The sequence below is a fragment of the Salvia miltiorrhiza genome, chromosome 8, assembly GCF_028751815.1.
Source record: "Salvia miltiorrhiza cultivar Shanhuang (shh) chromosome 8, IMPLAD_Smil_shh, whole genome shotgun sequence".
NCBI lineage: Eukaryota > Viridiplantae > Streptophyta > Magnoliopsida > Lamiales > Lamiaceae > Salvia > Salvia miltiorrhiza.
Window position 1 is genome coordinate 5,298,138 of NC_080394.1, and position 15,747 is coordinate 5,313,884.

Consider the following 15,747-nt stretch of genomic DNA (forward strand, 5'->3'; position numbering starts at 1 on the left):
GCCGTATATCATTACTTCTACTTATAGTAACTATTTTTTCATTTATGTTTTTTTGAGCAAAGCACATGCACTATGCATGCATCTTCGACAATCACTACTAGTTCCACTTATATAGCAATTATTCCTCCCGTTCCATAAAAATATGTATTTTTTTTGTTATTTTCATAAATTTCACAAAAAATATATAATTTTTTTTATGAATCTTTTTTTTCACTGATAAAAATACTATTTCTTTCAGTAATAACAGACTGATCACCTAATATTTATTAAAACTTGTATCATTCATAGAATATTAATTTTTACTTTTTAGCATAACACATGTGGGTGGATGCGGCGTTCTTTGCTCAAGATAATTCCATGGGAATTGGTATTGTAATTAGAAACCATGTGGGGGAGTTTGTGATTGGTAAATAGATGAAGATTCCAGGCCATAGGGATGTTGTTGAGGGGGAAATCATGGGGGTTAAGGAAGCACTGTCATGGTTAAAGAGTCTTGGTTATTTGCATGGTTGGGTGGAGTGTGACAGCAAGATTGCATGTGACGCCATTTTGAAGAAGGTGGGGCTTATCAATGAAAGAGGTGTTCTTGCTGATTTTTATCGTCGAGAGTTGGCCTCCACCCCCGAAGTTCATTTATGTAATGTTCGCCGTACTAGAAACGCTATAGCTAGGGATGTCAAAAAAGCCCGAAACCGACGGGTCGACCCGAATAGACCGATAAAAAAGGTGGGTTAGGGCTGAAAATTTTTAGCGAGAAAAAAATTTAGCTCGAATGGCCCGAACCGAAAATAGCCCGAGCCCGATAGGGTTGGCCCGATTAACCGAACACTTTCTTAATAATTGATTTCTAAACTTTAATACTTTACTTTTTAATTTGATAATAACATTTTGATGATTGTATAATATGTTTTGATTTTTTCTAACGATTAATAATAAATATTTATGATATAAAAGTTAAGGAAAGATAGTAATTAATGTTATATCTATATACAATTTTTATCAGAAACAAAGTTAAATTAGATATTATGTAAATTTACATTAAAATAACACTAATTTTTGTATCTAAAATAAGGTGAAATATTTTGATTTAAAAAGCACGACACATATTTTTATTACAATAATATGATTATCCATATAAAAAAATTATACATATAAAAAAATCATAAATTTATGGGCCCGAACGGGCTAGCCCGAAACCGAGTGGGTTAGGGTTAGGGTCGAAAAATTTTAGCTCGAAAAATAAAAAAACCGACTAGCCCGAACCGAAATTAACCCGAAACCGAATGGGTTGGCCCGAAACCGAGTGAGTTAGCCCGATTGACATCCATAGCTATAACTCATTGCTTAGCTAAAGCTGCGAGAGATATTTCTACGATACATGTTTGGAATGAACCCCCGTTGTTTGTAGAGGGTCATCTCCATGTCCCGTGTTCGTGCGATGAATAAATCTCTTTTTTTTTTTCAGAAAAATAAAAAGCATAACACATGCGCCCGCATTCTTCGCTCTATGCATGTATCTTCGCAAAAGCAATTTGAGTATTATTTTCAACCATTCACTAGATAATTAATTATGGATAATGAAAATAAATAATTGAAAGAGGTTAACGGATATTTCCTGTATTTAATCAGACAATCATATATATACAACTCGTTATATCAATCGACTCCTCAGTTTGTAGAGTAAATATATATGTTGTATAATTAAGGAGGGTGCAATTCTGAATTTATAGTGGAATAATACAACAATTAATAAATCAAATAAATAATTAAATAGTTCAATATTTATTCGAGTTATTAATGAAGCTTGTGATTAATTATATGTTCACGATCCCCGATTCAGATTCCTGCACGTGTAACGAGTTTATACTTTTATTTTTCATTTGATTGGATCTTTATTTGATGAATCTAATAAGCTAATTAACTGTTTGGTTAATTAATAAATTTATTTTTCCTTTATTTGTTCAAGTCTATTGAGGCAAACAACATGTTTCTTCAATCCTTCTTGCAACTGCAATTTCAAAATAAGCTGGATGGGGAAAAAAAAAGGTTAAATCCACTAAATAAAGGTCCAATAAAGTAAAAAATAAAAGTTCAAAGACTTCTTGAAAAAAAATTGTACAGACTTGATGAAACAAAATATATATATTTATACAATAACGTATAAATTGTGTTTTACTTTTATTGTTTTCATATTAGTTAATTCCACAAATATAGTGATATTTCGCCGTTTTGACTTCCTCGATAATTAATCAAATATACGATATTTACAAGATTTACACATTTACAATTGCCATTAATTATTTTGAATAATTATTAATTAGTTTTCCAAAAAGAATTGGCTACCTAACTTACAAATCCTATTTGAGATAGGAAATTGATTTTATACTAATCATGTTTTGTGTTGTGTCTCAAATATTCAGTATTTTTCACAAAATACGCTAAGTTTTTTTTTTTCTTTTATTTTTTTTTTCTAATTTTCAACTTTTTCCGTAAATATCCCAAACTTTAATTTTACATTAAAAATATCAACTTTCAATATTTTTCAAAATATTTTGTTATACAAAATTCGATGACAGAATGATATAAATCACTTTAATAGATTTTTTAGATGGAACAGGTGAGGTGGAAAGGAAAAAATTCACCTCAAAATTCAGCGAAGTAATTCATCATTTCGTTATTGAATATTTTGTATAGCATAATATTTTTTAGAAAATGCTGAAAGTTGAAAATATTTTAATAGAAAATAAAAAGTTTGAGACATTTTTATAAAAAATACTAAAATTGAATATTTTTAAAAATAAATAAAAATAAAAAAAATATTTTATTAAAAGGTTAAAAGTTGTGACACAACAATAATTAGGAATTATATTACAACCTAGACATGGCTATACACAGAGACAATGGTTTATCTAATTACAAGCCGACAAAACCCAATGCCGCTAGGGTTTGAGAGAGCAACAATTTGATAATCCGACACCCTTTCTCCTCCCAACCAGAACTTCATCTTCTCTGCTTATTCACCACGAATCATCTCTACTTCTCGATCTTCTTGCGAATCTTCGCCAGCTGTATTGGGGAAAAGCGTATTCCTCTGTTTTTGGCTGTTGGGTTTAAAATCTTCACCTGTTAAGGGTTTGTAAGCAAAGAATCATCAGAATCGGTAGTTCAGTAGTATCAAAACCCTTTTATGATTTAGGAATTGATAATTGGGGGAAAAAAACCCTTTCCGTCGAGCTGAGTTTCGAACGATAAGGAGCTCCGAATCATGGCGACCAGGGCAATACTCGATGCGCTGCTGAAAAAACCCAGCTTTGGGAACCAAGCGTTTAGCTCCAGAGACCCATTCTTCGGCAGCTTTGTGGGCGCTTCCTCCTCCGCTGCCGCCGCCGCTTCTTTTGCCATTGCAACTCCTTTTGCATATCGAGCTTTGTTTGGGTAAGTTGTGTTTAATGTGTATATTTCTGCTTGACTAATGCAGTAGGTTGAAGGATTAAGCTGTTGAAGTGTTGATGGATCATGGATGATTATCGTTTTTGCTTTTATTTGTTCCAACCCAGTAATAATATAGGGGATAAGTTGTAGATTTTTATCCCAGCTTAAGTGGAAATTAAGTGTTAATGCAGGGTTACTGGCGTAATAGGAGCTTGATTATTTGTTTTGTATGAGTGCTTGGTAATTATAGTACTAAATTAGTGATTGATATAGTAGAACATTCACATGTGCTTCTGCCGGACTTATATCGTTTCGAGGCGTTTAATATTCAGGATTAACCTAGATAAATAAAACAGTATACGATAGACCAATCTATTGTTTACGATATCCTAAAGCTGTTGATTATTTCTACAGTTTGAGATAACATGCTTGGTTCTTTATGGCTTTCAAGGTATAGGATTTATGTGAAGAATGAAGATAGTAATACTCAATCCTGAATAGTAAACACCCCCTTTTACATTTGAAGAAAGCATGACTGTTTGAGATGATCACATGTAATGGAATTTTTCATCTTCTGTTTATATTAGTATTGGAAAAAAAACGCGGGGGTCTTTTATTATTGCTGTATTTTTGCTAGTGATTTCCTTATCTTCATTCTAGAATGTAGTATTTTCTGAAGATGATTTTTAGGTGAGGGTCCTCACACTATGTGAAGCCTATGTAGTATCTGCATGGCTTAAGAAAAGCCTTGTGTCCAATCATTTATTTGTATCACAATTGCGTGGTATGGCTCGTCGTCGATCTGATAGTTGGTTAATATTAATGTATCCATGGTTTTTCTCAGTAATGACCCTATGCAATATGCCTATTGTGATGCTGGTGCAATCTTGGGTGAAGATCTCAATGCTGCTATTCGAGCAGGGCAAGTTGGCTCTGGCTATGTTGATGCAGCCATTGGTGAGAATAACACTAAAAGTTATTGGACTGGGAACGTTTTCGGGAATGATGAACTAAGTCGCAGTTTCAAGCAGTATGATATCAAGCTGAAACCACTCTTATCGGCATTTCATTGGAAAAATTTTGGCCTGACATCATTGAGGTCTTTTCTGTTATTCTATTTGCCACTTCTGGAACCCCGTCCCCCTACAGAAGATGATGATGAAGATTTTCTAGTTGAGAATCCAGAAGAGCATCATGTAGATTTGGTTGAGCCATTTAAGAAATCAGTGATACAAATAATCCGTGAGGTAATATTCATTACTTGAAAAGCAAGAACATTTCTGGCATGGTTCTAAAGCTTATAGGTCGTCGTGTCTTATCTCATTATCATGTTGGTTATCGTTTTATGAAAGTTAATGTATCGTTTCTTTCTTGCACCCTAGTTTGCAATTACAAAATATTGATGAGAACCATACACCTTCCTGATTATTCACCAAAACCTAATCTTTTTGGCTTCGAGGGTAAATTAACCTTATGTCTTGATCTCCATGTTCAGACAAGTGTGGTTACCACTAGACGTATTCTTGAAAGACTTGCAGTTCATTACGCTTCACAACGCATAGCATGGAAACTTCTCAAGGGTATAATATTTATAAACTTCATTTGTTAATTTTTTTTGGATACCAAATGTTCATATGTTCTCTAAACGCCCCACATTACATATTAATCACTGCAGATGTTCCCAAGTCCGCGATTCGGAAGGCGGGGAGGAAAATGCCAACTTGTACATTCTGTTACTGTGTTAGCAGAACCACTTTCCGAGGTCATATGATTGAATCTTAGGTTCTTGATTAGGGTTTCATTGGTTAAACCCTAGTATCTCTCTCGATTTTTCTAATATCTCTCTTCGTATTAACAGGACATCTCCTCGGAGTTGTAGCTTCGTGGGCTGTTCAAATCGGCCTCAATATCTACGCATTTTTTTCTAAAATAACTAAATCCAAGGACAGTGAAGCAACAACTGATACAACAAAAGAACTTAAGATCCTTGGAAAGAAGGTTTATGGTACGACTGTCCGATGTTGTGCCTCGCTCGTTTTTGCATCTATAGGAGCTGGCATTGGCTCTACGTTAATTCGTCCCGGAACCGGGCAGTGGATTGGTACGACGCGAACGATTTATGATGATCATCATAATTACTGCTAAGTATTTATGCTTAATATCTGTTTACAATTCAAAATTTTGCAGGGTGTACGCTTGGGGATTTAGGAGGACCGATTATCATTGCATTCTGTTTCGAGAAACTTGGTTGGGTAATCTAAAGGCTCATATCAACAGAGAATTGCTCATACACACTTGTATTTTTTAATGACTTTTTTTTTTTTCGTTTTAAGTTGGTTGATTGTAATGGTAGAAATAATTTATTTCATAAAATATAAAATTGATGGAATAATTTATTTGCAATTTGTTCCATGAGCTTAGTTGCGGAAGCAAGTTTACTGTTAATCCGCAGTCGAACATATGTATTATTCGAAAAGCTTTATAGAAAGAAGGAAACACATGTTTTTTTTTAGGATTCATATTCTAATACCCCATCACTGCATAGGAAAGGAATGTCATTAACAAGGCTTGTGGTAATAAATAATTCACTTTAATCAAGTGTTTGGTTTGTATAATTGAGCATGTGTCGTATTTAATAATCTAAATGAGTAATTATTTTTCAACCCAAAGTTTGGTGGTTCATTTAATCACTCTTTCAATTCTATCAATTTTATCTATTTCATTCATCAAATCAAACACATCCTATATAAGATGTTTAGTTTAAGTGATAAGGCATGATTGATAAAATAATTTAACTTATACATATGTTTAATTTGCATGGTTCAGTTCTTGATAAATAATTTGACATATACTTATTCAATTTATCATATTAAATTGAGTTGATTATTTAATCATTCTCTAATCCTACCATATCATATCAATTTTATGGGTTATTAGCATGTAAATACACGAATTTTTTATATTTTCTGAAATTTTACATGACTTTTATTTTTAGCACATAAATACACGAACTTAGCATTTTTCTGATTTTTGACATCGACAAGAAAAAAAATTCTAATTTACTATTAACGTGAAGGCCGATATACCATGTCATTCACTCTCTAATCAAAATAATGAATCAAATTACTCTATTCAAGTGCATATTTGGTAGTCCACGTCATGTATTCCGGCCTCCACCTCAACAATAAATAGAGTTTTTTTCATGTCGATGTCAAAAATCAGAAGAAAGAAAAAAAATGCTAAGTTAGTGTATTTGTGGGTTAAAAATAAAAGTCATGTTAAATTTCAGAAAATATAAAAAGTTCGTGTATTTACAGGCTAATAACCTCAATTTTATCTATGGTATTCATCAAATAAAAAATGTCACATTTACTCACAAATAACCTTTTAAGGTTTGTATGGTAAAAAAAGAATCCACATCTACAAATTATAATTGTAGTGACACCCAAGAATTTGATGGTTGTAACGCTAGTTAATATGCATTTTCAATGGTAATGATTAATTGAATGGAGAAGTTGATTGTTGAAAAATTTAATTTAATCTTTAGTTTGATAGAGAAAATTAATTATTGTAATTTGCACCATTAATTTTGGCAACGAGTTTGTGCTTTTGTTCTTGCATGTTTCGGGTATTTTCTGTCATTTAAAATAAATTTATTCTGCCTATTTTTGGTTGGAACCACAAATGACTTTCGTAAAAATGCATTACGAAATACAAAAATATTAAGAAGTAGAATAATTCTTACCAAAGGCTAGCAGCCGGCCATCCATTTCCACTAATCAAACTAATTGAATTCTCCACTTCAATAATCATTCATCAAATGTATGTTGTCAGATTGGAGTGACTAACTTTATATTTTTTTAGTTTTACAAATATATAAGTCCAAAATCTTCATGCAAATTTTATTTTACTGCCACAATAATTATAATCATAATTCGATTGTCTTAATAGAAAGATAATGGTGGCTAAATACTAGGTATCAATTACATGTGGCAGTTTTTGATGGTGAAATTGAAATGGACAACGTCTAAAGGATCAGCAACAAAATAAAACTAATTTGGCTTAGCCACAGGTCATACATGTGTGTTTGCTTCGTTTCATTTCTAATATTTTTCTTTAATTTTAATTTTTGTCCAAATATAAACGACAACTCATCTATATATTATTTGATAGATTCGTTTAGTATATTTCACTTAGGACAAACATAAAAATAGAGTACAATTTTAGAGAGAGATGGGAGGATTAACGGAAACATTGAACACACAATAATTTTTCACAACTTATAAAATTTGTGAGTGTTTACCTCATGGCAAAATATTTACTATGTTAATAATAAATGATTTTAAACACAGATGATTTAAAACTCCTCAGTTCACTCTCTTGAAGATTAACACCTTATAGACAACTAATCATAAAATTAGGACTAATAGTATAAAATACTCCCAACGTTCCATAAGAATTGACACTTTTGAGTTGGACACGGAGATTAAGAATAAATGGTTAAGAGTGTAAAGTAGGTAGGGTCTATTTATTTTATGTGAGTAGAGAAAATAGGGACCACATACTATTTTAGAAAAGTGCAAATTTTAGTGGGACAAACAAAAAAGGTAAGTGTGTCAATTCTAATGGGACGGAGGGAGTAACTATTTACAAACTTGATTATGCATGCTTATTTCATTGTTATCTTAATATAAAATAAATACTAAAAAGTTGCAAATCATAACAAAATCTTCCTTTGAGATATTCAAAACCCCAACGAAGGAAAAGAAAGGACTTTAATTAGTGGCGCAGAAAAGGCAACAAAATACCGTTAACTCTCAATATAAAAAAAATCCAATTATGAATATCGAAAATGAAATAGATTTAATTAACAACTGTGTTCACGCGATTGCCCAACTTATCACACACACATTGACACATACTTTAAAATTCAAAATAAATAAATAAATAAAAAATAGACGCTGTATATATATATACATCTTTACTGCACTCACTCACACCATTCTCATCTCTCAACCCGATTTCTCCCATCTCTTCCGCCGCTTCTTTCGTCAGAATGGCCGCCGCCGCAGACCCTCCGTCCACGCCTTCACCCGCCGTAGCCTCACAAACAAACTCCGATCAGAATCAGAAGCCGTCCCCGACGAATCCGGTTCCTCCGCCCGCAACTTACGTCGTGCGGATTCCGAGAGAGCAGATCCTCCGCTATCCGCCACCGGAGAACGCCAAAAAGTACGATAAGCTCCGCCGCGGTGGAAATCGCCGGAGCTTCTGCTGCAGGTGCTGCTGCTTCACCTCATGCCTCCTCTTCCTCCTGATCTTCGCCGCCGCCGTCTCTGCTGGAGTGATGTACCTCGTCTTCGGATTCAAATCGCCAACGTACACAGTGACCAAAGTCTCTGTTCACGGAATGAATCTAACTTCGGCCTCGCCGATCTCGCCGGGATTTGACGTCAGCATCAGAGCCGAGAACCCTAACGGCAAGGTCGGCATCTACTATCTGAAGGAAAGCGCCGTAAACGTTCTCTACGACGGAGTGACGCTCGGCTACGGCGTTTTAGCCGATTTCTACCAGCCGAGGAAGAACGTGACGGTGCTGCGGTCGACGGTGGCGGCGAACGACGTCGTCCTCGGTGGTGCCGTTAAAACGGCGTTAAGGAACGCGGAGAGTCTAAGGAGAGTGCCGTTAGTGATGAGCGTCGAAGCGCCCGTTAAGTTTAAAGTGGGATCCGTTAAGACGTGGGAAATTACCGCCAAAATTAGTTGCGACGTCGTGTTGGACTCGTTGAATGAAAGAGCAGAAATTGTTTCCAAGGATTGTGATTATAGCGTTAGACTCTGGTAGGAATAGGATAGCGAAGCTTATTCTTACAACATATTAGGATTAATTCATATTCATTTTTTTTAGTAGCTTAGAAAAGATTATTTATTGGTACTAAAAAAAATTACACGATCGCCACGAAGACAAAAGATAAAATTAAAAAAATTACAGGATGATAGTATTTTGTTTTCCTTATAATATTAAGTAAATGGAAATGTGATTTTGATGAGAACAAATAATACAAATAACAAATAATATTAAGTAAATGGAAATGTGATTTTGATGAGAACAAATAATACAAATAACAAAAAGCAAGAGTCACTACAACGAACCGTATGCCCTTGTGAATGCTTTTTCAATTTTTTTATCTTGTTATATGTGATTTTATAATATGGAAATTTATAATTTAGAATCAGTCCAATTTCTCAAACGGTATTCTTGCCAATTAAATGAGTCCTAAGAGACCTTTTGCTAGATAGATGCATGTAAGTCTAATAAAAAATGAGTAAATCATTGCCAGTCAAGGTAGAATTTATTGTGTCACCACAAAAAAAAAAAATTGAGATGGTTAATTTTGCAACAAATTAAAACATGGTATTAAAATTATGAAGTTGGTGAAACTTCATTACTAAATTAGCAATTAACCCTTATTTCAATCTCATGTGTGCATGTCACTAAGGGAAACATCCGAGCGGTGCGAGCTTATGTCTAGAAACAACAAAATCTAAGGTTCAAATCTCGCCGACCCTCTCCCAAGTAAAAAATAAATAAAAAAGAATCCCCTGTGTGCACATACACCGGAATAAATTTCCTATACCGTTTATTCATTATTCATATACAACATGCATCCATACAAGCTATACCTTATAACAATATATATTGTTGCCGAATTCAGACCAAAACCTGTGATCGTTGGGACATAAACTGTTCATAGTTCTTCTTGGCATCTTGGGTGGCCTTCTGCAGTTGAGTAAACATCCCCAGCGAACACTCTGCGAAGCTGTTTAGTTTCGAAAGAAAACCTTCCAAGCTCGTCCTAACACGGTCCAAACGAGGCACAACGTCGTCTACATCTCTCAACGTATCGGTTGCAGCAGCCTCACTTCTGTTGGTTTTGCCCTGCTTCTTGTCTTGACGAGGCAGAAACTGAGCAACTTCTGCAGCCAGTTCCTTGATAGAATCGGCAACCCCTTTTGAAGGCAAGCCGTCGATCATTTCCAACCAGACACCACATATCATGTATATAGGCGGCCCGCAGTGTCTCATGGATGGAGGCCTCGACCTTCTGTTCCTCTTGGAAGGTTTCTTCTGTGTAAGCGAGACGCACTTGAAGAGCCACTTGTCGATGGCTTCCACGTAGATTTTCTGGGCGCTGATCCATTTTGTGAAGCTGGATGATAAAGAGCTGAGTCTGTAACCGAGATGGATGGTAATCTGCCTTTGTGAATCTGACTGCATTTTCAATCTTGTGCTTCCGGGGGCATGAGATATCGAAATGATGAGTAATTGTAGCTTGTGGCATTCCATCATCGTTTCCCACATCTTCCTTAACCTGTCATTAGTGACACAAAGCAAGTATATGAGACGACAGGCTAGCAGAAAACGTAGATAGGAAACAACAGCAAGATTAGTTAGGCCATGAGTGCAAGACCAAACTTGGCATTTATAGAAATGGAAAAAAATCTGATCACACTGATTGTAAGCTTTGGCTGGAACGTACCCCTCAATTAACTCCTCGAGCTGTGGCTGAAGCTCGGTATCTCTAATAACTTCTATTTTCTTTGAGATTGAGTTGATTCTGTGAATAGCCACTGTAATTCTTGAATGTAGATCTTTGGCTGCTGCACGAGTCTTTTCAGTATTCTCTCCGCGTGATTCTCTCTGTCGAAGAAGCTTGCACTTTTGTTCAAAACTACTTTGAAGTGCCTCACTAGCCTGCAGGCACAGATGGTATCCGAACTCAGGATTACAATCATAGAAGCGACTACATGAGATAAATCAAAGATAGCTAGACACCAAAAGCTGGTGTCTTCTCATCACCTGATATTAAACCAGAATTTAATTCGTGCGTGCATGATGAAAATAGCTAGACACCAAAAGCTGGTGTCTTCTCATCCAAATAGTGAACCAAATTGTTTTGGCTTTTCTATTGACGACTGCGGTTCTTATTTCTCAACATTTCAACGACAAAGATAATTCTAACTATCACCATTCTGTTGTGATTTATATTGCCATGTAAGTAAACTAGTAGAAACAAGATGCATATTAAGCAGAAGAGACAGCGAGCTGACCTTAACTTCGTCATAGAGTTTCTTCTCCCATGCGTAAAGCCTATCTAAGGTTGAGGCATGACTTCCAGAGACCATGCAGAAGTTGTCGAATAGAGTGTTACTAGGATCAGCAATATTACCATTGGAGTTCGCAGCTAGAAGATTCCGGGATGATAGAGAACGAAATGATGCTGTCCGGTGCCATGTTAAGTACTTAATAGAATTTTGAGAAGTCTCTGAAGATGGAAATACAAAATCAATTAATTTTATTTTTTTTGTTCTGAGAAACAAAGTCAAATTAAATTACTAAGTAATGAGATACTGCCTATAGCAAGAAACTGAAAGTTGTGCTTATAAAGCACTTTTTCGACAGGCGAATCAAGTCAACTGGAGATTAAGAAACTAGACTAGCTTATGCTAATCCTATTGTGCCACCTTGTTTCTTCGTACACACAAGTCTTGATAAAATCACATAAATCTAAAAAAAAATCTTCCATGAAGGTTTAATAGACAGACTGCTGAGCATACACATTTCATATTATGCCACAGAGATACATGATAAGAAATGTGATTGATCATATGCATGCTCGAAATTAATTATTTTCTTGTTCAGCCCTCTAGATGATGATACCGACCCAAAATATCTTGAAAGAAAATACTATATCAAAGCTATAAAAGTATATGTTCTAAATTGAATCTACACACTCATTATGGATAAGCTTTCCATGTGTTTTTTCTTTTCTTTCTCCCACCCAGGATGCATTTTTCTCCTGCAACCACTTTTCATATAACATCTATAGATTGAATGTATGATTTGTTTGTATACATCAACTCAATCTTAGGTATTTCTCCCCCATCCAAGGATCATGTCTTTCCTTCACATTACAATTAGCTTTTGGCATATTGGAAGTCTAGGGCATGATTCACCTACCTTGTTGAACCTCTCTTGGATCTTTCCCACAAGAGAGACAAGATTTTAGTAGTGATGCAGCTGCTAACCTACCTGTCAAACAAAGAAACATTTATTTCCAAATGAGACAGATGATATACAGAAGAAGGAGAGGACTTAAAAGGAAAGATATTTAGTTCACTATGTTTAGAGTCACTAGATTCAATTTATCACTTAATAAACAATTTTCCTTAATTACACCTACTCATATGATGCATTTTCCCTAATAGCTGAACTGAAGGATTACACAGCATCCTGATGATGCATCAAATGAGTGCCTAAAGAAGCAATAATAATCTTCCAAATGTCAATAAACTTTATTCCGAAAGGTTACCTCTGAGAAAATTAGACTTTAAGCATGCCTAGACAAGAAACGAATAGAAGGAGCGAGAGAGAGTAAGAGAGTGACAGAGAGTTTACGTTCTCTCCCAGTTAAAACTGGACGGAAATGGAATTTATTTGCTTCAAGCATCCGTGGAACTTCTTTTCCAGATTCAGATGCTTTAACAAAAAGCTGTTCAATGTCATTGATGCTAGCATAGAAGTCCTTAGGCGCAACCTTGTCTTCAACTGCAGTTCCTCCATCTGCTGTAGTTTCCACATCATTGCTACGAGGCGATAAATCAGGAGGATTAATTTTTCTCCCATTTGCAGAATTGGTTGCAGAATTGGTCTCCGGCACTACAACATCAGCATTCCTTTCATTCATTTTATGCTTGGTTTCTGATTCTGTACTAATGGCTGACTCACCATTGCCGACACCCTCTGCTGCAGTGTTGACATTTTTAAAACTCCTAACAAGTGAAGCTATAGGGGGTTCATCAAATTCTTCTTCTGATTCATGCGTTTCTTCTGAGGATGAACTCACCCGTACATCCTCCAAATCAGGAATTCCTTCCTCTTCCCCAAGATGCCTAATCTCATCAGAGAACTCTGAACCCTGATCCACTGCAGAATACTCATTGTCCACATGGTGGAACAGGCCAAAGTAATCCCATGGAGGGTTATCTGATGGGGTTTCAAAAGACGAAACCGCGCCTGGAGGAGTAGTTGTTGAATCAACCGAAACCACAACAGGCACAGGAGGCTTTTCTTCGATTTTTCTGGAAACCGTCCCTGTAAACTTCATAGGATGAGCCTGGTACTGGCTTGGGGATGGCAGCTGAGCATCTACGTGTTGTGATTGAGAGGGAGACGCGAGAGATAATCGAGTGACAGACTTCTCAGTCAAAGCAAGTGGCTGAGGAGTAGCACTTGTTGCAGGATAGGCTAAAAATTCAAGCTGAAGCTGATCAGGTTCCACAAATCTTCTCAAAGCAGCTCCTATGATTTTCAATTCCTCAATGTAAGCAGTGTGAGCTGCTGCAAGGGAACACCTGCCATTAAGTGCTTGTTTGATGAATTTCTTCCTAGCGCGGCAGAGCTGCAGGCTCTTGTCTTCTTCCAACCGGGAATTCGAGACTCCCATCACTTGCACCTATTCAACATACAGCCTTCCTAGCTTCAAAATGTCATATATACCACAAGATTAGCATGAAACATCAAATCACTCAAATCTATTCCTACCTAATCTAGCGATTTTTTTTTCTAATGAACATAAACATGAGCTACGAGAAACGCAGAAATGTCTGGAGATCTGTCCCAGTTTAGATATTTCCGAAGCGAATTCAAACAGAATTATGGTTTCAATGCATGAATAATGTGTTTTTAATTCCACCCTGCGCCGTTTCAGCATAATTAACTGGTTTAACTTGATTTTTGACAGGGAGTTCATGACTGAATTGACAATACCAAACAAAACATTAAAATGCAATTCTGAGAAGATGAGCAATCCAACACCAATCACATAAATTCATCACATCCATACTACCACGCACAACGACTAGTGCTATTTACGCATGCCAATCTAGATCGAAACCACCACAAAATTGCACGCCGAAAAGCGTATATGGAAAAAAGGGAAAAAGATAAATTGAGTAAGCGAACCCACATGAAAAAGAGGAACGAGGGATAAAAAGAATTTTGGGGCAGCTTTTCCGTTATAAGCGCGAGAGCTAGTTTTATCTGCAGCAGAAGTCCAAGTAGTGGCGATGATAGTGGTGCTCACTGCAGATTACGATAGAGGGAATCTTCGCACACGCATAGGCACAAAAAGGATGAGAGAGAGAGAGAGAGAGATTGTGTGTGTGAGTGCGTGTATGGCAGCAAGCCTGTCACGTAGGAAAAAGGCAAATCGGGGTTGCAACAAAGCTTGCATGCAAATTGCAGTGAAATGGAAATCCCATTGTGGCAGGCAGAGAGAGAGAGAGAGAGAGGGAGAGAGAGGTGGAGGCGGGGTCCTCTCCTTCGCTGCATCTGACATTAACATAACAGAAGAAATGGAAATTCTACTGTAAATCACTTTTTAGGGTGTGAAAAAATAAAAGTGCATTTTTCACGGAAGATATTGCCAAAAATAAGAGCGTTAGTCCTACGCGGATCTCTTGTCTTCAGCTCACTACACTCGTAAATCAGTCAAAACAGTACGATTTTTGTAGGGTAATTATTAGTTGACATTTATAGCTTCGGGAAAACCCATGTTTTAATTAATTAATTAATAAAGTCTAATAAAAGGGAATTTACTATACGATAAAATTATGGAAATAATAATATTTTTTATCAAATATTTTTATAGTGTGTGTAATAATGTATACACACCTTTTCGATTTATATAATTGCGAAAAGTGTGTAATAATGTATTTACATTGTTACACATTTTTTTGTAAAAGAGTGTAACAATTGCAGAAATGTGTAATAATCAATTCGGATAGGCAGTGGAGAGAGAGACGATGGAGATTGACCCCAACTTATGTGTGCGTGTGTTGGCCTGGTATAGATGGTTAAGGTTTAAGAACTCGAGGTTTTGAGTTCGAGTTGATCGTCTTGCCGTCTTTAAAAAAATTTATTAGTTTGTGTGATTTATTAAAAAAAGATTTAACCATTTATTCCACTTATAATAATTTTAACAATTTTGTTAAAACACTGCCGTGCGGTCTTTAAATTATTTTATTTTTATGTAATTTATATATATAAAAAAAGATTTAACCATTTATTTCACTTGTAACAATTTTAATAATTTTGTTAAAATTCATGTCTAGCGTACAATAAGATGTTTTTTTATTTATTTGTGTAATTTATTAAAAAAATATTTAACCATTTATTTTGCTAAAACTCATGTCTAGCGTATAATAATATTTTTTTTTGTGGAATGATGAAATATATAAAATATAAATATT

The 15,747-nt window shown here is 35.5% G+C and overlaps 4 protein-coding genes across 6 annotated transcripts in view; 2 read left to right on the forward strand and 2 right to left on the reverse strand.

Annotated features, from left to right (window-relative positions):
- The window catches only part of LOC131000296 (single-stranded DNA-binding protein, mitochondrial-like), a 130,013-nt gene that overhangs the window by 56,903 nt on the left and 57,363 nt on the right, over nt 1–15,747 (reverse strand). The window lies entirely within an intron of this gene.
- Nucleotides 2,869–5,835, forward strand: LOC131000290 (uncharacterized). The gene is made up of 6 exons (XM_057926124.1): nt 2,869–3,435; nt 4,277–4,679; nt 4,928–5,012; nt 5,108–5,194; nt 5,291–5,533; nt 5,620–5,835. Exons 1-6 carry the CDS (start codon nt 3,266–3,268, stop codon nt 5,691–5,693), a joined length of 1,062 nt encoding a protein of 353 aa, XP_057782107.1. The 5' UTR covers nt 2,869–3,265; the 3' UTR covers nt 5,694–5,835.
- LOC131000294 (NDR1/HIN1-like protein 13) lies at nt 8,428–9,431 on the forward strand. Its single transcript, XM_057926135.1, has one exon. It carries the CDS (start codon nt 8,489–8,491, stop codon nt 9,275–9,277), a length of 789 nt encoding a protein of 262 aa, XP_057782118.1. The 5' UTR covers nt 8,428–8,488; the 3' UTR covers nt 9,278–9,431.
- On the reverse strand, nt 9,979–14,896 carry LOC131000284 (protein ALTERED PHOSPHATE STARVATION RESPONSE 1-like). 3 transcript variants are annotated; one of them, XM_057926114.1, is made up of 6 exons: nt 14,463–14,888; nt 12,893–13,969; nt 12,455–12,526; nt 11,545–11,759; nt 10,974–11,188; nt 9,979–10,805 (listed from the first exon to the last, which is right to left on the reverse strand). In XM_057926114.1, exons 2-6 carry the CDS (start codon nt 13,938–13,940, stop codon nt 10,145–10,147), a joined length of 2,211 nt encoding a protein of 736 aa, XP_057782097.1. In that variant the 5' UTR covers nt 13,941–13,969; nt 14,463–14,888; the 3' UTR covers nt 9,979–10,144. The 3 variants fall into 3 exon arrangements, with proteins under 3 accessions (XP_057782097.1, XP_057782095.1, XP_057782096.1); XM_057926112.1 differs by having other exon boundaries at nt 12,893–13,973; nt 14,463–14,887; XM_057926113.1 differs by having other exon boundaries at nt 12,893–14,896.